The sequence below is a fragment of the Hypanus sabinus genome, chromosome 13 (genome assembly GCF_030144855.1).
Source record: "Hypanus sabinus isolate sHypSab1 chromosome 13, sHypSab1.hap1, whole genome shotgun sequence".
NCBI lineage: Eukaryota > Metazoa > Chordata > Chondrichthyes > Myliobatiformes > Dasyatidae > Hypanus > Hypanus sabinus.
This window is the reverse complement of record NC_082718.1, coordinates 89,309,819-89,336,323: the sequence shown is the minus strand read 5'-3', so window position 1 is coordinate 89,336,323 and position 26,505 is coordinate 89,309,819. Positions and strand designations below refer to the sequence as shown.

General features: G+C 42.9%; 1 protein-coding gene across 10 annotated transcripts in view; it reads left to right on the top strand.

The window, feature by feature from the left end:
- Positions 1–26,505, top strand: part of cux2b (cut-like homeobox 2b) — a 362,613-nt gene that overhangs the window by 294,696 nt on the left and 41,412 nt on the right. For all 10 annotated transcript variants that reach the window (XM_059988147.1, XM_059988140.1, XM_059988138.1 and 7 more), the window contains 5 exons: positions 2,796–2,987; positions 4,754–4,812; positions 6,405–6,453; positions 6,684–6,786; positions 25,506–26,174. In XM_059988147.1, coding sequence (XP_059844130.1) covers positions 2,796–2,987; positions 4,754–4,812; positions 6,405–6,453; positions 6,684–6,786; positions 25,506–26,174 — 1,072 coding nt within the window. The remainder of the gene's footprint in view (positions 1–2,795; positions 2,988–4,753; positions 4,813–6,404; positions 6,454–6,683; positions 6,787–25,505; positions 26,175–26,505) is intronic.

Here is a 26,505-nt window from a genome sequence, read left to right as displayed (position 1 = left end):
AAACCCTACAGGCAGGTAGATGGCAGATTTAGAAATCTTCAAACCCTACAGGCAGGTAGATGACAGATTTAGAAATCTTCAAACCCTACAGGCAGGTAGATGGCAGATTTAGAAATCTTCAAACCCTACAGGCAGGTAGATGACAGATTTAGAAATCTTCAAACCCTACAGGCAGGTACATGGCAGATTTAGAAATCTTCAAACCCTACAGGCAGGTAGATGGCAGATTTAGAAATCTTCAAACCCTACAGGCAGGTAGATGGCAGATTTAGAAATCTTCAAACCCTACAGGCAGGTAGATGGCAGATTTAGAAATCTTCAAACCCTACAGGCAGGTAGATGGCAGATTTAGAAATCTTCAAACCCTACAGGCAGGTAGATGACAGATTTAGAAATCTTCAAACCCTACAGGCAGGTAGATGGCAGATTTAGAAATCTTCAAACCCTACAGGCAGGTAGATGGCAGATTTAGAAATCTTCAAACCCTACAGGCAGGTAGATGGCAGATTTAGAAATCTTCAAACCCTACAGGCAGGTAGATGACAGATTTAGAAATCTTCAAACCCTACAGGCAGGTAGATGGCAGATTTAGAAATCTTCAAACCCTACAGGCAGGTAGATGACAGATTTAGAAATCTTCAAACCCTACAGGCAGGTAGATGGCAGATTTAGAAATCTTCAAACCCTACAGGCAGGTAGATGGCAGATTTAGGGCTAAAACTCTTGTGGAAGGAAGCAGCCGATGTAGGAAATCAGTATAGGTCAGCAGTAAAGATGGAAATCCAGAAATCACTTAAGAAACAATTAGAAGAAAAAATGGGGAGTGGGGAGGGGGCAACTGTAGGAAGCACAGATAAAATCGAATGACCTTGGCCATGCTGTCTCAGGCTTGATCTTGTAGGCCAGTACTGTTCTTCCAGATCAAATGTTTGATGGTAGATGTCAGAAGCTGGAACATGTTATCTGATATATCTGATTTGAGTTAAATAATGTGATTTGAAACACAATAGTAGCTTTTTCTTTCGTTGGGTCTTTGAACTTCCCATGTGCTTAAGGCTCTACAGCTGGATTTTTTTTCTCTCTATCATGTATCATTGCTTTTTTTGTGATGTTTGCAAGATGTTGTTCTAAATTTAAATGCTCAGTAATTTTTGGGGCATTTTTGTATCAGCACCAAAGCTTTATCAAAACATTTACAGAGAAATGGAAAACTGGCGTGGTGCAACTCATGAAAAGGAAATGCACACAATCGTGGTTAAGCTCTCCATTATCACAGATCCACAAAGTGGCCTGTCTTTTAAAAGCTGAGGCAATAATGTGGTGCTTTGGCTCTAAGTTACTTGCCAATGGTATTTTTTTCAAGACTAAATATCCAGCTGAAAACCAATGCAACTCTGTACATGTGCTCTAAATAATAGATTGCCTTACTGGGATTCATCATCAGGCCAAAAGGGGAAAAAAGTGCGAGTAACATGTTCAGTTCAATTCGCGTTATTTTCCATGAGGAACTTTGTGCAGTGGTAAGGGCTACATCACAGAACTTAGGTACACAACACCACACTGCATATAGTTAAACATGATATAAAAGACTCACAGTGGATAATAATTACTAAAAATTAATGCATGCAATTTAAAATACAAATACATATACTAAAACTGACTGTTTTTATTGTCAAAGGTGCTTTGCATACTATATATTCAAAATTGGGGGTTGAGAAGGTGACTGGATGAATGCTCAAAACTGGATAAGGCTGTCCTGGTGCTGATGGGCCGGGACCTGTAGCAGCGTCCAAATGGCAAGAGAGTGTAGTGTATGCATAATGTCCTCTACTGTTTGTTGAGTTTCTTTATTGTCCGTCTCTGATGGACGCTGCCGAGAGATTCTTGTTCCTGGCCAATGAGTTTGCTGTTTATTCTGACAATTCCATTGAGTGGGCTGAGGTTGACAGTGCTCATTTGCTCTGAACCATGCCGTGATGTTGTAGTTTAATACTGAGTCAAAGAAGCATTTATAAAATGTCCGGAGAATCGACGGCTGGACCTGAAGTTTCTGCATCTTCCTAAGGAAAAATAGCCATTAAAATTCCAGTTAGCATGGTCCTGTAACTAAGCTGATTTTATTTACAGTATAAACTCTAAAACATCATGTTTGCAATATAATAGACTGTGGTATCAGTTTGGTATCAATGAACACATTTCATTCACATCAAAGCATCCTGTGGTATAAAAGCAAAAGCTGACTCTCAAAAAACGAAGCCTTTTTCTCTGGTGCTGAATTACCTAACACAATGCATGTCTGTTTGCTTTAACAATGAAATTCCTTGACTGGTGTTTCTAAACTTAACCCTGACATTCAATAAACCCACTACGTTGTTTCTTCATTAATTTCACTTACTTTAAAAATCCAATTTTTTTTCCTCTATAAACTTGCATTGCATAAGTATTCACCTTCATAGTAGTGAAATTAAACTTTAAGGAACAAACACATGAGGAAGTCCGTAGGTGCTGGAAATCCAAAGCAAAATGCACAAAATGGTTGTGGAACTCAGCAGGTCAGACAGCATCCCTGGAGATGAATAAACATTCGATGTTTCAGGCCGAGGCCTTTTTTCAGGACCCATGGTGAGGAGGGGAAGACGCCAGGATAAAAGGGAGGTGGGAGGGCTAGCTGGCTGGGTAGGAAAGATATGTAAGGTTACTACTAGTTTGGATCTGCAGTTGTTCCATAGTTTTCCAATGAAGTCTGAGGAAAACACTGTATAAGGTGCTAAAGGATTCTTTCTTTTCCTATCCAGGATCAAGCAAATGTTCTGATGTGCCCAGGTTCGAGACTGGAAACAGCATTGGTTGCTAAAGACCGAGAGATTATCCGACTGCTGAAAGAGATTCAACACCTCCAGACTGCATTCCATGACCTCCAGGAGAGCTCAGCCAATCAGATTGCAGAGCTGGAGCAGCAGCTAGCTCTGAAAACCGAAGCTGTGGAGGTGATCGATTGACAAGTGCAAACCATTGTATATTCTTTCTAGCATAAATGAAGTTCTCAGTCAGGGGTTCCCAACCTGTGGTCCATAGGCCCCTCAGTTAATGGTAGGGGTCCATGGCATTAAAAAAAAGGTTGGGAACCCCTGTTCTCAAAGAATGGCTGGAAAATATCTGTTCTTGTGAACGGCATCACTGGCTGCTGTGAACCAGTGGGAAGCACGGTAGCGTAGTGGTTAAGCACCGTGCTTTACAGTACAGGCGAACCAGGTTCAATTCCCACCATTGCCTGTAAGAAGTTTGTACATTCTCCCTGTGACCGCGTGGGTTTCCTCCCACAGTCCAACGGTTGTCTGGTTGGTAGGTTAATTGGTCATTGTAAATTGTCCCGTGATTAGGTTAGGATTAAATTGGGGGACTGCTGGGTGGTGTGGCTTGAAGGTTAATTGGTTGGTAGGTTACTTGTTAGGTTAGTTGGCCGTTGTAAATTGTCCTGTGATTAGGCTAGGATGAAATCAGGGAATTGCAGGGCGCCGCGACCGGAGGGACCTACTCCATGCTGTATCTCAATCAATAAGTAAATAAATTTGGGTGTTTATTTCAGTCTGAATGATTATCACCAGTGTATTTCCAGAACATGCAAGCGGTTGTTGAATGTGATGGACCTCATCTTTTCAGTTACCTCAGTGTTACCAATATATCCTGCATCATTTGAACCCATGAAACATAACATTGCAGTTTTTATGTATTTTAATACTTGAATCAATTGCAAGAAAAACTTAACCTCATGAGGAATTTGGCTGGACTTGCTCAACTTTCAGTCTCACAACACTGAAGGGCAAGGAGAGAGCTATTGTGAAATTGTAAATTTTATTTTGAAATAGCTGCTCCTATTAAATCTAGCAAAACATGGATGTATTTACAATTATCCGTACTTGAAATAAACCGACAGAATTGGTAGCTAGTAAGATGGCCACGGTGTGACGTAAGACTATGTCGTGAGAGATGCTGAGGACAAGCCTAACGCGTCTGGAAAGGAAATAATGAGGGCAGCAAAATCATTATAATGGAGTGAAATGCAAATTGTGGCTGGTCTTCATGGAAGAGTTAGGTGCTCAGAGGCTATTTCCTTAGGCTAGCAAGTGGTGGGACATAGCTACAGAGTTTTCTCAAAGATTCATGAGCCTATGGAACCCTCCCCGGAAGGCTTGCAGGTGCTCAGCTGCTGAATCTCAAGGCCCAGGTTAATTTAGGTTTGTGTCACGGGAATAAAGGGAAAATAGGGGGTAGAAATTGGACTTGCAGTGGACAAGAGGAAGTGGAGCAGGTGTCTGTGGGTATGTGCCATTGGTGGGATTTGATGTCATTTTACTTTGCAGTGTGGCCAAGGGCCAGGAGGCTTAATAGCTTTTTTCTCCACTTCCAAACCCAGAAACCAAGATGCCATCACTTCACAGAATGAAAGGGAAGGTTCAAGGGGTCATAAAGATGTCTTGTAGTTCTTTTTTTTTGTCAACCACGATCCCACAACTCACTGAAGGAGTCAGGAAATGTTCTTTCTCCATCTCGATCAATATAATGTTTCTGTAATCCTTTTTCTCATATATCCTGTTCAGTTGATTGTTACAGTCAAGAAGCTCTTTTGCCATGTTCGCCTTTCTATCCGTATTGCCACCTTAGCTTCTTTCTTTAGACTTCTAGAGGTTTGTAGCATGTGTTGATTGTTACCTACTGTGTAACTTTTTAACTGCTACTCTCTCCTTTTCTCCAGAAGCTAGAAAAGAAGTTGTGTGCGCAATCGGAACATGAAGAACATAAAACCGAATCAAGGTAAGTGTTTTCCTGACAGCGTGCTGTCACAAAATCAATTAGAACCAAGATGGTAAGGTTTCAACAGAAACGTTGCAAGTTTCTAAATTCATGATTAAAACTGGGAGAAATTACAGCTTTTCTGGTTGAACCAATAAACAGAAGTGTGGCCTCGTGAACTAGTAGCTCACTTTATTGGGCCATACGTATTTAACAAAAATTAAATTTAAAAAAAAAATGCCTAATGTGATTTTTGTCAGTGCTGAGATAGCTCAACAATGGACAGAGAATGCTGGAAGAACTCACCAGGCCAGGCTGCATCTGTGGAAACAAATAGACAGTCGACCTCTCGGGCTAGCTGTCAACTTCAGGAGGAAGAGGGTGGATGTCAGAATAAAAAGCTGGAGAGGAGGGGAGGGGAAGGAGGCTAGCGAGAAGGTGCTAGGTGAAGCCAAGTGGGTGAGGAAAGGTTAAATCTTGTTGATTTAAGATACTTTTGCATTTTGAATCCAATTTAGTCCATAGAGACCAAATACACAAAATACTCAGCATGTCAGGCAGCATCTGAGAAGAGAGAAATGGAGTCAGAGTTTCAGATTTTACCAACATTTGGTGCTTTTCATTATGTTTGTTTACGAGAGGAGTCGTTTTCCTTTTGATAGTCAATGACATAATTTAACTTAACACTAAATCAATGCTAACTGAATCATTACACCTCAATGGTTACATAACTACAGAAAGACTCCAGATTCTTAAGTACAGATAAACTCTATATTCATTATGATTATATTTGATCCTTATAGTTTGGCCAGAACAAATATTCCTCTTTCTGCAAGGTTTGATAATCATTACTATGGTCTCCATATCAGAATCAGGTTTAATATCACTGGCATATATTGTGAAATCTGACTTTGTGGCAGCTATACTTTGCAATATATAATAGAGAAAAAAAAAGAACTGCAGTAAGTGTGTGTGTGTGTGTGTGTGTATATATATATATACATACACACATACATTTTTAAATGGTCACATAAGCAGTGCAAAAATAGAAATAAAAAAGTAGTGGGGCAGTTTTCGTGGGTTTCCGAAATCAGGTGGCATTGGGGAAGAAGCTGTTCCTGAATTGTTGGGTGGGTGTGTATGCCTTCATGCTTCTGTACCTCCTTCTTGATGGTTGCAATGAGAATAAGGCCTTTTTATTGTGAAAGTAATGCCTTTTTGCCTCAAAATTCGAGCACTAGTTACCTATTCTGTCGGGGTGATGGTTGACCATCAGCAACGCAAGCACGGCTCTTGATGGTTCCTTGTCCACCTGAAGGACGCTGGTCCTGAAATCCCAGCAGGTGATGCTGGTGTCTTGTCCTTAAAGCTTGCAAATGACCGACGTCACTGCTGACCATCACAAAATAAGGTCACGGAACTCACCTGCAACATGTAACAAATGTTAGTCATGGAAAATTAATGTTACTCATCCAGTATTTGGTTTTGAACTTTGAGATTCTGTATATGGAAAGCTTAAAAAAAATGCTGTCAAATTAATTGTGAAAGGTGCAGGCTCAGAACGTGTTAGAACTGCAAGGGCCCATGAATTTAATTGTATATTCTCTTTACAGTGTTTTCAAATCTGTGAACCCACTGTCTGCTGATGGCTGGACATCCCAGGTAACTATTCTCTTTTCTTGTGATTTACATCCTTTTACCTGATTAAACATAACATCAATATTAATGTTGAATCACCTGCCATCATTTCATTATAATTAGCCACTCAGTAAGAGTTGCCAGAATGCATTTCCCAAAGGAATTTTGTAATGGTATTCTATTGAAATCAGCTAAGCTCATTTGATGTGCAAAGTGATGACCAGATTGAAGAATAATTATTTCCTGCTTCCCAGGATAGGAGAAAAGATAACAAGAACTATCTGCCAGAAAAAGAGATGACCCTTGCACCCGAGAAGAGATGTTTACAAGAGAAACCAAATGCATATGCAGAGATGGGTAAGATTGCAGTCTGTTCTTTAGTTTAATATGTTCCATGCCAAATTGGATAAGGATGTATGGAAGTCCAAACATACTAAGTAAATTGTTCTTGAGTCAAGTGGGATAAGACAAGGTGGGCTAGTTTAATTCTTGTTCTGGATGTAATTGTCAAGGAACCCTTCTCCATTTCTAAGCATTTGGATATTGTGAGATACTGAGTCATGGAGCAGAGAAGCAGGATGTTTGGCCCATTGAGTCTGTACCGACTGTCTATCGAGCTCTTTGTACCAAACACGAGAAGTTCTGCAGATGCTGGAAATCCAAAGCAGCACGCACAAAATCCTGGAGGAACTCAGTGGGTCAGGCAGCATCCAAGGACGAATGGTCACCGTTTCATTATACTAACCCTTCGGTGACCCTATTATATTCTCCCCACGCTCCTTTCAACTCTCCCTACACATCTACAAATGTAAAGTAACGTTTGGGTGGTTTTGACTGATGAGGAATGTTAATCAAAACAAGGCCAGCTCTTTTTTGATGTTCATGTTGACGCCTGTCCTACCAGAAGTAAAACAATCGTGAAGGTGCAATACCTACTCATTACTGATTTTGTACCAAGTACTCTTTTGTAAGAGTTAAAAACAAGATTGGTTTCAATATATAGTTGGGCAGTCTTTCATAGATACTGTTATAATTATTATTTTTATAGATTTGTTGAGTATGCCCACGAAGTGAATCCCAAGAGTGCATGTATTTTGATAATAAAATTTACTTTGAACTTTAGGCAGTGCAGCATGGTTGTTAGGCCAGTGCTGTTACAGCGCCAGCAACATGGGTTCGATTCCCCCAGCTACCTGTGAGGAGTTTGTACATTCTCCCTGTGACTACATGGGCTTCCTCCGGGTTCTTCATTCCAAAGGTGTACGGGGGTTAGTAGGACGCAAGTGCTTCATCTGCGAATTTGTTGTAGTTGTCTATTGTATCCGGTGCTCCCGATGTGGCCTCCTCTACATTGGTGAGACCCAAACGTAAGTTTGGGGACCGCTTTGTCGAGTACCTCCGCTCCATCCTCCAAAAGCAGAATTTCCCAGTGGCCAAACGTTTTAACTCCGGTCCCCATTCCTATTCTGACATGTTGCTCCATGGCCTCCTCTTTTGCTATGATGAAGTCACTCTCAAGGTGGAGGAGCAACACCTCATATTCCATTTAGGTAGATTCAATCTGATGGCATGAACGTTGATTTCAACTTCAAGTTCTTCCCTCTCCCTTCCCTACTCTGGTGTCTGGTGTCTTCTCACCTGTCTTTAACCTGCCCCTGGTGCCCCTTCTTCTTCCCTTTCTCCCATGCTCCACACTCCCATCAGAATCCTTCTCCAGCCCTTTGCTTTTCACACCCACCTTCCAGCTATCCTCCTTCCCCTCCCCTCACATTTTTATACTAGCGTCATCCCCCTTCCCCTTCAGTCATGCAGATGGGTCTCGGCCCGAAATGTCAACTGTTCGTTAATTTCCCTAAATGCTGCCTGACCTGCTGAGTCCCGCCAGCGTTCAGTTCCTGTAATTTGGGGTTTTTTACCTGAATGCCTCCTCTACTCTGTCTGACCTTTCTCGGCCTTCCACTATTTCCTTCGTCTGACATTTTGTTTCTGTTTAACTTCAATATTTTGTTTCCATGTTAAAAATGCTCTCCATCACTTTATTGAGATACAGTGTGTAACAGGCCCTTTGAGCCGTGTCACCTAGCAACCCCTGATTTAACTCTCACCTAATCATAGGACAATTTACAATGACCCATTAACCTACCAACTGGTATGTCTTTGGCCTGTGGGAGGAAACCCACACAGTCGCAGGGAGGACATACAAACTTCTTACAGGCATCTGCCCCTCAAGCTCAATCCCTAAAATTGTCAGACAACTGTTGACTATTATCATGTGATTTTCATCTTCATTGAGAACCCGATTTCTTACGATATTATCAAGTGAAAGAACATCTTGGTACTGTGAATAGAGGGTATCAAAGAACTGAGCATTCAAACATGTGTGAGATCTCTGTTTAATTTCTGATCTTTGGGGTTCTTCCGGAAGTCATAAATAGTGAGCAAACTTAACTCCAAACTTTCTGTTTATTTTCAAGTACAAACGAGCGTACAAATACTAAGTAAACTAAATAAACAACTGAGAAACAATGCTAACAGGGGAATTGATGCTAAAGGGTGTAATTCAAAGGAATAAAGACTTCTGAAAAATATATCACTTTTATAGATAAGATAAAGAAAATTCCTTAGATAGTGATGAATTAGTTATTAGTCTACATAACTAAAACAATTAAATCACGCGGGTAACATGCTAATACTTAGCCAATGAAAAATGAGAAAGGTGATAAATCGTTAGTTTAGCTGCTATACCGTTTTCTGCCAGTGAGTGTGAAAAATACATGAGTTTGTTAAAATGTACAGATCTTATATAAGAAATATTAATTTAAAAAGTGAGTGGTTTCCAACATATGGAAATGTACAAGCATGCAGATAAATGAATTAGCGGTAAGAGAAGTGGGTTACCTGGCTCAAATCAGCTCCACCATTTAACAAGATTATGCCTGATTGATTGCAACCTCAACTCTGCATTCTCTGCTTTGAAAGTTCACCCTCTTGTTTACTATCCATCTCAACTTGAATAAGAAGAAAGATATTTGTCCCTAGGACATCAAAACGTCTCCTAAAAACAGGAAATGGTGGAAACAGTTGAAGATTAGCTTTATTTATCACGCGTACATTGAAACATGCAGAGAAAAGTGTTGTTTGGGTCAAATCAGTGAGGATGGTGCAGGTGACGCCACGTTCCCAGCACCAACTCACTAACCGTAACCATGTGTCTCTGTGGCATGGGAGGAACCCAGAGCACCTGGAGGAAACCCACATAGGTGGCAGTGCATGATGGTAATTGCTGCTGGAAAGCACCGGCATTAACTGCAATGCTAATGTGCTGCCCCTGATTCGCTGTTTTGCCCCCCACATCCGAGTGCTGCCTGCATCTGTAAACATTGCAAGGTTAGATTTTAAATTCCCTTGGAATTAGAAATCGGGTTTGTTTCCAATACCTGAAACTCAAAAAGAGACAGCAAATAAGAAGGAAAAGCTAATGGAGTGTTGGTTTTATTACAAGAAGTATGAAAAATAAAAGTGGAGAAATTTTGATGCAAATTTACAGGGCCTAGTGCAACTGCATCTTGGGTACTTAGAACAAAGCTGTATGGGCCCTATGGTCCACAATGTTCTGCCAACCTGTCAACCCTTTAACCTACTTCAAAATCAATCTTGTGTTTCCCTCCCACGTAGCTCTCCACTTTTCATTCATCTGTGTGCAGATCTTAGAGTCTCAGAAATATTCCTAATGTGTCTGCTTCTACCACCAGCCCTGGCTAGTGTTCCACGTTCCCACCACTCTGTAAAAGAAAAAAGTGCCTCTGATGAGCCCCTTCTTCTCTCCTCCAATCGCCTGAAAATCATCTATCGAACTATGCCCCTTATCATCTCTATCAAGTCACCCCTCCTGCACCAAACTGTACTATGTGGAGTTTTGGTTTAATATTAAATGAAAGATGCACTAGCATAGGAGGCTGTGCAGAAAAAGTTCACTGGGTGACTAATTCCTGAGATAAAACGTTGATGTACAGATTGGAGAAAGGTTGAGGAGGTTATTCATTGGATTACAGAACCATGGAAGAGAATCTCGTAGAAACAGGTGGGTTGAAAGGGTGAATACTGAGAGACTGTTTTTCCTGGAGGGAAACCTGGAAAAAGGAGCATTCTTTCAGAACAAGGGGATCATCTGTTGAAGAAGGTGACAAGGAGTTGCAGGGGGATGGGAGCCAGAGTGCCAGGATAGTTGGTGGAGAGATTGTGGAGACAGCTGCTGGTAAGACTTCAGACAAAGTTAGAAATCAAAAGGTTGAGCAAGGTGTGACTAGTGCCCTGAGTTCAAAGTAAGATTTATTATCAGAGTACATGCACGTCACTACATACAGCCCGGAGATTCTTTTTCTGCGGGCATACTTCGCAAATCTATAGAATCATAACTATAAGCCTGATCAATGGACTACAAACTGTGCAAATGCAAATATAAATCAATAGCAATAAATAATGAGCATGTAATAACAAAACAGTCTTTAGAAAGTGAGACCAGTGAAAAGTGGTGGTTGTGGGAACACCAGAATTAGAATGAGTGCAGTTATCCCCTTTTGTTCAAGAGCCTGACGGTTGAGGGGTTGAACTTTGTGGTGTGAGTCCTGAGGCTCTTTTACCTTCTACCTGATGGCAGCAGCGAGAAAAGAGCATATATTTCTACATCAAAAGAGCTTCGTGTGTTTCGTGCAAGGTGTCGTAGAGAAGGCGGATGAAGATGAGGTAGCTGGTTTGCAAACAGGGACAATGTGTAGTGAGGAGAGGCTGTTGACAGTGCAGTCAACAGGATGAGTTGCAACGTGAAAGGCGGACAAAATCAAGTTAAGTCAAGTCAACTTTTATTGTCATTTCGACCATAACTGCTGGTACAGTACATAATAAAAATGAGACAATGTTTTTCAGGACCGTGGTGTTACATGACACAGTACAAAAACTAGACTAAACTATGTAATAAAAAAAAACACGGAGAAAGCTACACTAGACTACAGACCTACACTGGACTGCATAAAGTGCACAAAAACAGTGCAGGCATTACAATAAATAATAAACAGGGCAGTAGGGCAAGGTGTCAGTCCAGGCTTCGGGTATTGAGGAGTCTGATAGCTTGGGGGAAGAAACTGTTACATAGTCTGGTCGTGAGAGCCCGAATGCTTTGGAGCCTTTTCCCAGATGGCAGGAGGGAGAAGAGATTGTATGAGGGGTGCATGGGGTCCTTCATAATGCTGTTTCCTTTGCGGATGCAGCGTGTAGTGTAAATGTCCATGATGGCAGGAAGAGAGACCCTGATGATCTTCTCAGCTGACCTCACTATCCGCTGCAGGGTCTTGCGATCTGAGATGGTGCAATTTCCGAACCAGGCAGTGATGCAGCTCAGGATGCTCTCAATACAACCCCTGTAGAATGTGATGAGGATGGGGGGGTGGTGGGAGATGGACTTTCCTCAGCCTTCACAAAAAGTAGCGATGCTGCTGGGCTTTCTTTGCTATGGAGCTGATGTTGAGGGACCAGGTGAGATTTTCTGTCAGGTGAACACCAGGAAATTTGGTTCTCTTTACGATATCTACCGAGGAGCCGTCGATGTTCAGTGGGGAGTGGTTGCTCCGTGCCCTCCTGAAGTCAACAACCATCTCTTTTGTTTTGCTCACACTCAGAGACGGGTTGTTGACTCTGCACCAGTCCGTTAGCCGCTGCACCTCCTCTCTGTAAGCTGACTCCTCATTCTTGCTGATGAGACCCACCACGGTGGTGTCATTGGCGAACTTGATGATGTGGTTTGAGCTGTGTGTTGCAGCACAGTCGTGGGTCAACAGAGTGAACAGCAGTGGACTGAGCACATAGCCCTGGGGAGCCCCCGTGCTCAGTGTGATGGTGTTGGAGATGCTGCTCCCGATCCGGACTGACTGAGATCTCCCAGTCAGGAAGTCTAGGATCGAGTTGCAGAGGGAGGTGTTCAGGCCCAATAGACTCAGCTTTCCAATCAGTTTCTGAAGGATGATTGTGTTGAATGCTGAACTGAAGTCTATGAACAGCATCCGAACGTAAATGTCTTTTTTGGTCCAGGTGGGTTTAGGACCAGGAGGAGGGTGGTGGCAATAGCGTCATCTGTTGAGTGGTTGGGACGGTATGCAAACTGCAGGGGGTCCAGTAGGGGGGGCAGCAGGGTCTTGATATGCCTCATGACGAGCCTCTCGAAACACTTCATGATGATGAATGTGAGTGCAATGGGACGGTAGTCATTGAGGCAGGACACTGAAGACTTCTTCGGCATGGGGATGATGGTGGCGGTCTCAGGGAGATTTTGAAGATGTCAGTGAGAACATCTGCTAGCTGGTCTGCACATCCTCTGAGCACTCTACCAGGGATGTTGTCTGGTCCAGCAGCCTTCCATGGGTTGACCCTGCACAGGGTTCTTCTCACGTCAGCCACGTCGGCACAGCACCTGGTCATTCGCAGGAGGGGTGGACTTCCTCGCCACCACGTCATTTTCCGCCTCAAACCAGGGGTAGAAGTTATTCAGCACATTTGGGAGGGAGGCATCACTTGCACAGTCAAGTGATGTTGTCTTGTAATTGGTGATGTCCTGGATGCCCTTCCACATGCGCTGTGTGTCACCGCTGTCCTGAACGTAACTGTGGATTCGCTGGGCGTGTGCACGCTTTGCCCCTCTGATGGCTCGGGACAGTTTGACCCTCGCTGTTGTTAAAGCTGCCTTGTCACCTGCTCTGAAGACGGAGTCGCGGGACCTCAGCAGCGCATGCACCTCTGCAGTCATCCATGGCTTCTGGTTGGCACGTACAGTGATGGTCTTGGACAGAGTAACATCATCGATACACTTGCTGATGTAGCTGATCACTGATGCTGTGTACTCCTCTAATTTGGTAGAGTCGCCATCGGTTGCAGCCTCCCTGAACGCGTGCCAGTCAGTGTGCTTAAAGCAGTCTTGAAGAGCAGAGATGGCTCCTGCTGGCCAGGTTTTCACCAGCTTCAGAACTGGTCTGGAGTGCCTGGCGAGCGTTCTGTCTGCTGGGATTAGCGTAACAGAGATGTGGTCTGAGTATCCAAGGTGGGGGCGGGGCTCTGCCCGGTACACGTCAGGGATATTTGTGTCAACCAGGTCCAATGCGTTCTCCCCCCTCTTTGCAAAGTCCACATACTGATGGAATTTGGGGAGCACTGACTTAAGGTTTGAGTGGTTCAAATCACCGGCGACAATAAACAGGCCATCAGGGTGTGTGTTCTGCAGTTCGCTAATAGCCCCGTACAGTTCACAGAGCACTTCCTTAGCATTAGCGCTGGGGGAATGTAGACACTGGGTATAAGGACAGAGGTGAATTCCCGTGGTAAATAAAATGGTCTGCATCTAACAGCCACAAACTCCACTAGCGATGAGCAGCGTCTGGAAACCAGCAGAGAGTTCTTACACCATTCCGTGTTGATGTAAACACAGGTGAAGGGTGAATAGGCGATTGAAGATATTATATTTGAATGCACACACTGTATGGAATAAGGTAGGTGAACTTGTAGCACAGTTGCAGATTGGTATGTATAGAAACATAGAAAACCTACAGCACAATATAGGCCCTTCGGCCCGCTAAATTGTGCCGAACGTGTCCTTTCCTGAGAAATTACCTATGGTTACCCGTAGCCCCCTATTTTTCTGAGCTCCAAATACCTGTCCAGGAGTCTCTTAAATGACCCTATTGTATCTGTCTCCACCACCATTGTCAGCAGCCCATTCCACACACTCACCACTCTCTGTTTTAAAAATAACTTACCCCTGACATCTCCTCTGTACCTGCTTCCAAGCACCTTAAAACTGCCCTCTTGTGCTAGCCATTTCAGCCCTGGAAAAAAGCCTCTGTCTATCCACATGATCAATGCCTCTCATCATCCTGTACACCTCTATCAGGTCACCTCTCATCCTCTGCCGCTCCAAGTAAATAAGGCTGAGTTCACTCAACCTATTCTCATAAGGCATGCTCGCCAATCCAGGCAACATCCTTGTAAATCTCTGCATCCTTTCTATGGTTTCCACATCCTTCTTGTAGTGAGGCAACCGGAACTGAATACAGTACTCCAAGTGGGGTCTGACCATGTATGATATAGACATCACTGAATCATGACTGAAAGAAGATTATATCTGGGAGGTTATTGTCCAATGTACAATACATTGTATTGAAAGGACAGGCAAGAAGGCCGAGGGGGAGGCATTGTTTCTGTAGGTAAACAATGAAATCAAATCATTAGAGGTGACGTAGGGTCGGAGGGTGTTGAATCATTGTGGTAGAGCTAAAGAACTGCAAGGGTAAAAGGACACTGATGGAAGTTGTATACAGACCCCAAAACAGTAGTAAGGATTTGGTCTACAAATTACAACGGGATAGAGAATGCATGCCAAAAGGACAATGTTACAATAGTCACGGGGTATTTCAAAATGCAGGTAGATTGGGAAACTTAGGATGGTGCTGGATTCCAGGAGGGGGAATTTCTAGAGTGCCTACAAAATGACTTTTTATAACAGCTCATGGTTGAGCCCACTAGGGGATCAACTATTCTGGACTGGGTGGTGTGTAATGAACCAGAATTGATTAAAGAGCTTAAGGTAAAAGAACCCCCTGGGGAGAGTGATCATAATATGAACAAATTCACCCTGAAATTTGAGAAGGAGAAGCTAGAGTTAGATGGATCAGTACTATGGTGGAGTAAAGGCATGAGAGGGGTTTGGCCAGAATTGCTTGGGAAAGAACACTGGCAGGAATAACAGCAGAGCAGCAATGCTGGAATTTCTGGAAGCGATTCAGAAGGCACAGGATATATACGTACCAAAGAGAAAGAAGATTTCTCAAGGCAGATGGCACAATCGTGGCTAACAAGAGAAGTCAAAGCCAATTTAAAAGCCAAACAGAGGGCATAGAATGGAGCAAAAATTAGTGGGAGGTTGGGGAAATGGGAAGCTTTTTAAAGCCAACAGAAGGCAACTAAAGAATTCATTAAGAAGGTAAAGTTAGAATACAAAAGAAAGCTAGCTAATAATATTAAAGAGGATACCAAAAGTTTCTTCAAATACCTAAAGTGTAAAAGAGAGGCAAGAGTGGATATTGGACGGCTGGAAAACAATGTTGAATAGGTAGTAATGGGGGACAATGAAATAGTAGATGAACTGAAGAAGTATTTTACATCAGTCTTCTTTGTGGAAGCTCCAGGTGGCAGGGGTCATGAAGTGTGTGAAGTTACAATGGGAGATAGAAAATGCATGCCAAAAGGGCGATGTTACAATAGTCATGGGGTATTAGTCATGTGAGAGTATGGACCAGAAGGGCCAAGATGGCCTGTTTCCATGCTGTAATTGTTAGATGGTTATATGGTATTTCAAAATGCAGTTAGATTGGGAAAATCAGGTTGATGCTGGATTCCAAGAGGGAGAATCATTGTGGTTAGAGTTAAGGAACTAGTAGAGAGAAAGTTCTTGGGAAACTGAAAGGTCTGAAGGTAGATAAGTCACCTGGGCCAGATGGTGTACACCCCAAGGTTCTGAAAGAGGTGGCTGAAGAGATTGTGGAGGCATTAGTAATGACCTTTCAAGAATCACTATATTCTGGAATGGTTCCAGAAGAAAGGAAACTATAGGCCTGTTAGTCTGACCTCAGTGCTTAAGATGATGATGGAGTCAATTATAAAGGATGAGTCTCAGGGCACTTGGAGGCAGATGATAAATGAAGGAAAATGAGGAAAATCTCAAGGAAGATCTTTTGGAATTCTTTGAAGAAATAACAAACAGGATAGGCAAAGGAGAATCAATTGATGTTGTGTTCTTGGATTTGAGGCTGCTTAACAAGCTACAAGCCCATGGTATTACAGAATGATTCTAGCATGGATAAAGCAGTGGCTGATCGGCAGGAGGCAAAGACTGGGAATAAAGGAAGCCTTTTCTGGTTGGCTGCCAGTGACCATGGGGATCAATGTTGGGACCAATTCTTTTAACATTATATGTCAGTGATTTGGGGATGGAATTGATGGCTTTGCTGCAAAGTTTGCAGGTGATATGGAGATAGGTGGCGTGCAGTCTGGTTTGTGGAAATAGGGAGGCTACAGGAGAACAGTCAGATTAGGAGAATGGGCAAAGAAGTGGTAGGTGGGGAAGTATATGGTCATACACTTCGGTGGAAGAAATTAAAGGGTTGACTATTTTCTAAATGGAGAGTAAATACAAAAAAACTGAGGCACAAAAGGACTTGGGTGTCCTTGTGTAGGATTTCCTAAAGGTTAATGTGTGTTGAGGAAGGCAAATGTGATGTTAGCATTCATTTCAAGGGGACTAGAATATAAAAGCAAGAATGTTATGTTGAGACTTTATAAAGCACTGGTGAGGCCTCACTTGGAGTATTGTGAACTGTTTTGGGCCTCTTATCTTAGAAATGATGTGCTGAAATTGAAGAGAGTTCAAAGGAGGTTCATGAAAATTATTCCAGGGTTGAATGGCTTGTCGTATGAAGAGCGTTTGATGGCTCTGTATTCACTAGAATTCAGAAGAATGGGGGGTGACCTAATTGAAGCCTATTGAATGGTGAAAGGATGATAGAGTGGATGTGGAGAGGATGTTTCCTATGGTGGGGGAGTCTAAGATCAGAGCACACAGCCTCAGAATAGAGAGGCATCATTTTAGAATGGTGATAAGGAGGAATTTCTTTAACCAGATGGTGATAAATCTGTGGAATTCTTTATCACAGGCAGGCATCTGTGGAGGCCAAGTCTTTATGTATATTTAAGGCAGAGGTTGATAGATTCTTGATTGGTCCGGTCAGGGCATGAAGGGATATGGGGAGAAAACAGGGGATTGGGTATGAGAAGAAAATTAGATCAGCCACAATGAAATAGCGTAGCAGACACGTTGGGCCAGATGGCTTATTTCTGCTCCTATATCTTATGGTCTTATATGGAGGAATTTTTTCTGAGGTTGCGAATTTCTGAAATTCACAATCCCAGAATGCTGTGGAGGCAAAGCTATTAAATATATGCAAGGTTAATTGGATCAGGCATGATCTTATTGAATGGTTGGATCAGTAGCTAGAGAGGCTGAATAGTCTACTGTTATTATGTTATTTATTATTTTAATTATTGTAGATAATGGACACATTCACCCTTTATAGTGACAGTTGCTCATACAAACACTTTTTGTAACGTTACTATTTCCATCCAGTATGTTCTTTGACTATCTTCCTGCCCAACAGGCATTTGTAGTACATCAGTTCTAGAGGAAAGCACTTACAAATCAAAATAACTTCAAATGTAAAGTAAATCAAAACCTAATTAATATAACATGCAATTCATTATTTGAAACAGCATGTCTAATGTACAGAAAGGGCTGGCGTGTGTATCCAGCATTGAAATCTCCCATTTCAAACACATTAACCAGTTGGTTATTTTTCAAGACAGAGAGAGAGATATTTATGCAGTGGGAGTTTTACCACGAGCCATAAAGAAAATAAACAAATTAAGATGCTGAGGCTTTAAGTGTACAACAGTAATAACTTCCATTCTAGGCTATTTTTTTTTTGAAATCTGAGATGTATGGCAAGTAGTTTAGCAGAAAGAAGCGGCAGTGTGTGTCCAGGGATGTAGAAAAATGCTACTTTGGAATACAATTAATGTTTCAGTGATATGAAGGAGTTTTTGATGTAATGGTATTCCTCCGGGAAGTTGCTTAATCATTTAAATCCAGAACGATGTTTCTTCTTTTATTAGTCGTCACACACACACACGCGCGCGCGTGCGCGAAATGATACATGAAAGTGCAGATGATACAGAATCACTTAGATTCACTAATTTAGCCATCTAGCGTTTCACGTAAATATGATGTGAAGATTTTATATTTAGAAATCGGATCAATCTCTGTTTCCACCACTTTGCTTGGCACCCTTCAGACAGAGGCTACTGACAGAGAGAGGGTAACTTCACTCTGAACTGATTCTACAATCTACGGACTCACTTCCAATGAGTCCAACTCATGTTCTCAATATTATTTATTATTATTAATATTTTTATTTTAGAATTTTTTGTTCTCAGATCAAGCTGGTAAAACCTGAGGTACAGGCACAGCCACGCACGCTGGTTTCTCAATCGCTAGGAACTTTCGCACTATTCTAGTGGTGCTTAGTATTGTGGCTTTCTGGGGATTTACATAGATATTGTTGTGTATTATTATTATTATTATTATTGTTGTTATTTTGTTTATCTTTTTGTATTTGCACAGTTTATCATCTTTTGCACATTGGTTGTGTGTAGTTCTTCACGGATTCCATTGTGTTTCTTTGTATCTACTGTGAATGCCTACAAGAAAATGAGTCTCGGGGTAGCATATAAGTCGTCATCATCATTATGCGCCATGTCTTGTGACGTGGGTGATCATGGTCCCACTTCTATGATCGTTCTCAGCAAATTTTTCTGCAGAAGTGTTTTGCCATTGCCTCCTTCTAGCCAGTGTCGATGAGACAGGTGACCCCAGCCATTATTAATACTCTTCAGAGATTGCCTGCCTGGCGTCAGTGGTCGCATAACCAGGACTTGTGATCTGCATCAGCTGCTCATACGACCATCCACCACCTGCTCCCATGGCTCATGTGACTGACTGGGGGTGCTTAACAGGTGCTACACTTTAAGCGTGACCTGTAAGCTAGCAGAGGGAAGGAGCACCTTACACCTCCTTTGGGTTTATGCCATAAGTGGCACACGGGTGAGGCATCGTGCTTTGTCCATGCAGAATCAACGCCAACAGATTTCAAAGCACAATTTTTGTCCCAAGGACATATATGTACTTTAATAATAAATTTACTATGAACTTGGAGTGGAATTGTGCTTGGGTCTGTCATGAAAATAAATTTTTGCTGAAGTGTTTGTCTTTATTCTCCACGTTAACTTTGAAAACAAAATAGCTGTTCTCACATTTAAATTTATTGAAAGCATTTTTGGAAGCCAAGTTGTTAAAGAAACTGTTCAGCAACTAGAAATATCAAAATAAATTTGCATTGATTAACATATCACTGTATATTTTAGTTCAGTTGCAGTTCTTTTTAATGATCCGAGAATCAAACAACATGATGGTTGGTACATCACTTTACAGAACAGGAGACCTGGGTTCGATTCTCACTGCTGCCTGTATGGAGTTTGTATGTTCCCCCTGTGACTGCGTGGGTTTCCTCCGGGTGCTCCAGTTTCTTTCCACAGTCCAAAGACATACCTGTTGGAAGGTTAATTAGTCACTGTAAATTGTCCGGTGATTAGGCTTGGATTAAATTGGGGCTTGCTGGCAATGTTCCCTTTAAAGTGTGCACATGTGCACACATCTTTTGCTACTAGCACACACAGGAATTTAAATTGTGCACAAAGGGTTGTCACCCTCTACCTCGCTGGCATGTTAAGTATATTTCACGGTCATACACGATAAGATTTCCTTTTCCGGTTTCAGATGCGGGCGGTGTTGACAACGAGGAGTTTGCGATGACTTGTCTGCAGATTTTAGAACTGGCTTATTTATACTGTTTTTATTGAAGAAATGTTACTGTCGCTGGGCCAAAAAACTGCACAGCACAAGATTTTTGCAAACATTGGTCATTGCAAGGAACATTGGTTGCCTAGCAATTCGCCACATTTTCAGATGTGAGCTGGTCATGGGTGGACCTGGTGTGATGAGTGATCTATTGCTCCTTAAAGACATCGCTGGATATCTCGAATGGGAGATAGCTCTGAGCTCCAAAAAGTGGTTGGAATTGCTCTTTTAAGAAATGTGTCACGGTGGAGGTTCTTCAAGCAGTTGCTGAATGCACAAACACTGACCGGTGGTGGTGTGGTATCTGCAACGAACATTAGATTGACCTCTAGACAGGAGCTGAGAAAATAGCAAATGAAGGCTATTCTCCAGCAAGTGTAGGGAGAATGCCTAAAAGAAGATGGAAACTTCATATAAATTGTCAAGGTTAGTAACTGCTTCCATTAGTACCTTATCCTATATCAGACAAGTACTGTGGCCACATCTGCTTGATGAACTACAATCGCTAACTTCACTTGCCTACCACTAACTACTATTACCCAGCTTTATATACGGATTTAATTAATCCTTTTGTATACAGCACAATTGCAAACCTCAGACTCTTAACTCTGAGCTCATGCCACCTGATGTGCAGCATTCATTGGTGCTATCCTTTTTCATGCTAGGAGATAATGGTGCGTAACAGCAGGCTGCTCAAGAATTGGACAAACATGTTTAAACTCGCAGGAAAGGGATAACCCCACTGGGACTTCACTGAGCCTTTCCACACAGGCTGCAATCGATGGGTCTGATCTTCCTTTCGTGCTCGTGCCCTGGTCTCTTGGTGAGAGGTTCCAATTGGTGTAAGCAGGCTCCTTTCTTCCTCTCCTCAGCCCATGCAAGTCCCTGAGGCTCTTTCACATCAGATATCCAAGCTGTTCAGAAGAGGAGAAGGTTAATGAAGAAGCAGAGCCGAATTTCTGACCTGTATATGTCAGACGTCAAGGACAGGAGATTGTTTTCGCCTGGTGGCATGAAAACAAGGTCCTGGGCAAGGTAGAGATTCACACAAGAACCTGCTCAAAGTTGCACACTCCTGCTGAGGATTTTGAAGTCAGGCAACAGAGAAGGTTAAAAATAAAAGTAAACGAACTGGAGATGTTGGAAATTTTGGAACAAATACTGGAGGTGTTCAGCAGTCAGGCAGCATCTTGGAAAGAAAAGCCATCGTATCAACAAGTCTTCATTAGAGTCGGCATAAGCCAATGAAGAGTTTTTGAACTGAGATATTAACCCAGCTCCTACACTCCTATTAACAGGTCAGTGTGTGCACACACCCAAACGCTGCTGCACCACAAAACCCAGCCAAAAATTAGCAGAGACACGCAGGGCTTTGTGCAAACTCTCCCACCTGCCTTCTCTTTCCACTTCCTCTTCCTCTGCCAGAACTCTGGGTGGCGTTGCGACTCAGTCGTGCTCAGATCTAGAGCCAGCTTGTACCTGGACAGACCTCCAGCATCCCGTGCAGGCACAAGCAAAGCAGATCCCAGAAGCTCCAGGAGAGCCAAAAGTAAAAGGACAAAGCACAGGATAGTTGGTATGTTTGTTGAGTAATATGATTTAATACATAATTTTGCATAAACTGCATTTCCTGATGCCATTTTGTGACTACTAGAGAAAGAACAGTCTGATAATGAGGTCGTTAGTACCACGTGGAATGTAAGAAGGGTTAATGCTGGTGAATTTTGGGCAAGATCACTGTCCCTACTTGAATTATTTGTTTCTGACAGGAGCAGGAAGAAAGGAGATATCAGTTGCATTCTTTCTTTCCTTCTTGATGTACCTGTTTCTCTTCCTTGGTTGTCTCTTCCTTTCCTTGGTTCACAGTGAATGTCTGCGATGGAGAGCTCCCTTAAGCAGCAATTCACTGCCACCTCTGAAGCATCTCATCTTCATCCGCCACTCAGATGGAGCAAGGAATCCAAAGCGTTAGCCGTGGCTATTTTGACAGCCGGTGACAAGGGCCGCACTGCCCTGCTTTGAGATTGCAGCATGGAGATCAGCAGATCTCAGAGTCAAAATCTTTGCTGAAGTCGATTTCAGGAGATGGTCCCTGAAAATATAGTATAGCACAGGAGCCAAACCTTTGGCCCATGATGTCTATGCTGCCCATGATATTGATCAAAACTATATCAATCTTCTACATGTAAAGAGGGTTTCTTCTTTTTTGTTAACTAGCAGGAATGCTAATTTACTGATAACGAGAATGGTATTCCTTTGTAAACCAAATGGGGATTAATGTTCTTTCTTCTGAGTCTGTAAGCTTTTGTTGACGGGCTTTTGGGCAGATCGGCGCGAGGGGGTCGAGAGAGAGGACGCAATGCTCTAAGCTGGGCGAGGATCGGACCCCAAAGGGGGGTCCGAGGCCGGGAGATTCTCCGAGGAGGGGGGGGGGGGGGGGATGAAGCTAGATGTGCTTGGTTGACCACTCGGAGGGTCCTGAGCTGTTTGGAGAGTCCGAGGAGTTCGGAGGGTCCTGAGCTGTTTGGAGAGTCCGAGGAGTTCGGAGGGTCCTGAGCTGCGAGTCGAGGAGTTCGGAGGGGATCGAATGGTGGCCAGAAGACTTCAGAAATTGAGCTCCAACGGTTGTGCACGAAGTGGTTTGGACTTTGATAAGTTTGGCGCCTTTTCTTTAATTTTCTCTTCATATATACTGTATCGTTATTAATCACTTAGTTATAGTAACCTTTATAAATTGTACTCATTTAATCGCATATGGTGTACTGTCTGTTTTTGGGTGAGGCGGGGACATCACACAGCATCCACACCAGCTGATTACCCAGTTTGGCGGGGCCGAAGGCTGCTCCCCCTAGACGAAATGAGCTGAGCGAACCTGAGGCGACCCAGGGGGTTACATACAAATCTACTATAACCCTCTATTCCCAGCCTGTTCTAGTGTTGGGACATCTGCACCTCAGTGATACATTCCAGAAATGCTGGGAATCCTTTCATCCCAATCACCTCATCCTTCTTTCAGTAGCCCCATTTTCAGTATTATTCCATTTTGAGGCCGGCTGGGTCACCTGTATCTGGACAAACATTTGAACTAACAAAACAAAAAGTACTCTGGCACTAGTTGTACAAGTCTGACCACTAAAACGTGAGACCGATAGAGGAGAGCTATACCTGTGGCTAGAAAAAATAATCCCGTGTTTGAGGTGATGTAGTAGCGTTTTACAGTACAGGCAGCCCAGGTTCAATTCCCGCCACTGCCTGTAGGGAGGTTTGTACATTCTCCCTGTGACCATGTGGGTTTCTTCCCACATTCTGAAGACCTACCAGTTGGTAGATTAATTAGGCATTGTAAATTGTCCCGTGATTAGCGTCCATTATTAAGGACCTCCAGCCCTCTTCTCACTGTTACCATCAGGTAGGAGATACAGAAGCCTGAAGGCACACACTCAGCGATTCAGAAACAGCTTCTTCCCCTCTACCATCTGATTCCTAAATGGACTTTGAACCCATGAACACTACCTCACTTTTTTTTAATATATACTGTTTCTGTTTTTTGCAGGTTTTTGATCCATTCACTGTATGTATACTGTAATTGATTGATTTATTTATCATTATTATCTTTTTTCATCTTCTACATTATGTATTGCATTGAACTACCGCTGTTAAGTAAACAAATTTCACGACACATGCGGTGATAATAAACCTGTTTCTAATTAGGCTAGGATTAAATCCAGGGGCTGCTGGGCAGTGCGGCTCCTGGGGCTGGAAAGGCCTGTTTTGCCCTGTTTTTCAATCAACCAATAAATTAATAAGTAGATTATATATTTTTAAAAACCTGTTGGTAGATCAAGATCCCTTCAGATGATGCTGGGAGGGAGCCTTCAGGCTCATGAATTGTGGAAGAGTAAGAAAGTTTGAAGTTCAAAAGTGACTTTATATTGTTGGAGCTGCATTGGATTCTGATCTTGTGTTTTGTTATGGCATGCAAGAAGGCCATTTGGCCTGTCAAATCTAGACGAACTCTTTGTGCATTCTCTTGTATCCCATTTACCCACTGCCAGTAGTTACTGAGTTTGCGAGTGCAAACAACTGCTCCAAAAGGTTTGGGGTTGAGGGATTAGTTTTACTTGTCGAGTATGCATTGAAGCATTTGGTGAAGTGTGTCATTTACATCAATAAACGACACAGTTTGAGGATGTGCTGGGGGCAGCCCGCAATTGTCGCCGTGCCTCTGGCACCAACATAACCTGCCCACAACTTACTAACCCGTATAGCTTTGAAGTATTGCGCTATCTGCCACATTACTGTGCTGCCCTTCTACGCTTCCTTGACGCCAAAGTGACATCACGTGACTATTCCATTGGAAATGCTTGCAAGCAACTAGGAATTTTTTTTGTCTTTCGGAGACTAATCATTGCTTAGGAAGATGGTGCCACAATGCAGCTTATCCTCAGAAGACTTTAAAGGTACTGTAACTATTTGTTAGAATTTCTGCTTTATATCATCCCCACAAAATTCCTAGGCACCACTTGAGAATAAAGCAGCGTTTCTCTCCCCTGAGCTACCAATGGGACCTCTATTTTTCACACCGTAGACAAGCGTCCACAGCTGGAATCAGGTTGTACATAGAACACTACAGCTTAGTACAGGCTGTTCAGCTCATGGTTTTTGTGCCAAGACCTTAACCTATTCTAAGATCAATCTAACCCTTTCCTCGCACATAGTCTTCCATTTTTCTTTCATCCATGTGCCCATCTAGGATTCTCTTAAGTGTTCCTAATGTATCTGCCTTCACCACCACCCCAGACAGCACACTCTTTGCCCCATCACTCTCTGTCTAAGAAAAGAACCCATCCCCCAAACACCTTAAAGTTGTACTTCCTTGTATTATCCATTTGCATCCTGGAAAAAAGTCTCTTGCTGTCCACTCTATTCATGCCTCTTATTATCGTACCCCTCTAAACCTCTCCCAATGAAAAAAGCCCCAGCTCACTCGACCTTTCCTCATACGGTCTTCGGCATTCTTGCAGGGATAGAGCAGTGATTTTAGCTGGTGAATTTTTGGGTTCCAATTCACGTTGTAATAAAGACAATCGATCAGTATCATTTAGGATTTTCAGAGTTCTTCACAAAAGGGCCAGTACATTTTGAGTTTGCTCTTCTAGAAGGGAGCTCTGCCCATCAGCATGTCTCAGAGATTTAATCGTACCGAAATCTCCGTTTTCTGGAGTTAAACGAGTGGAGTATTATGCCTGACGTGTGCCAAAGTACCTGACCTGCTGCTGACAGACAAGCTCCTTTACCTGTAGTGGCAACACAAGGGAGTTGCCCCAATGAGAGAACTTTCATTTGGAGATGTTTCCCGTTCCCGTGGCCTTGACCTGGTCAGATATGCTCCAAATCCAGCAGGCGATTCCATCCCTTGTCGCCATAGTTCCAACTGGATGATTTATGTGTGTGAGTGAAATGGTGCCTGTGAATGGAGGATCTAACTGAAACCACTTCTTGTGTCCTGCAGATGAGGTGCAGCCTGAAGAAGATGCTATGAGAGACCCTCTGAGCAGAGTGAAGGATTCCTCAAGTGCTGAGCATTCTTCGCCGTCTCCTCAGCCCGTTCCACTTTGGTCCAGAGATGAGCAACCCTCTCCAAAGGCCGTACCAGCACACGTGTCAAACCAAGGACCGGAGACATCAGGAGCATTTCCCCTCTCTCCAATCCCCTTAGTTAAAACAAATGAGAAGCCCTGTGCAGAGCCACTGCACCATAGGCCCTTAATGTCTCCTTTGTACTCAAAAGAGGCTGTAAATACGGTTGTTTATCCAACTGCGCTCTATTCTGCTAAGGGAGCTCTAATTGCAGGGAACAGTTCCAGTAACAGTGAAACTGTTCCTCCCAGTGACCAGTCAGAAGGCAGCAGTTCGAGTGCTGCCGATGAGGAATATCTGGAGACAGCTGACATTGCATTTCAGGTTAAAGACCAGCTGCTAAAGCACAACATTGGACAGCGAGTGTTTGGACACTACGTCCTGGGATTATCGCAAGGATCTGTTAGTGAGATTCTTGCCAGACCCAAACCTTGGCATAAGCTTACTGTTAAAGGGAAGGAGCCATTTATTAAGATGAAGCAGTTTTTATCTGACGAGCAAAATATCCTCGCCCTTCGAACTATTCAAGTGCGACAAAGAGGTACGTACACAGTCTAATGTCAGCTTTCTATGGGAGTGATACTTGGACTAGTAAAATTAGTGTTGCTTCCTAGCAGAGCACATTGCTAAAATGGAGTGGTAGAGCTTCAGAGTGACATTATGTAGAGAAGCTTAACACAAAAGAGATAAATAAACTAGGAGAGGGATGAGGCCCAGAATATAAGCAAAAAGTGCAAACACTCAACAAGCTGAGCAGCATCTGTGGAAAGAGAGGGAGAGTTAGCATGTCAATTTGAGACTTGTCAGTAGCAACTGATTGCCATTATTGTGAACAAAGCCACCAGCTAGTAGATATAAAAGTCTTTGCTGGG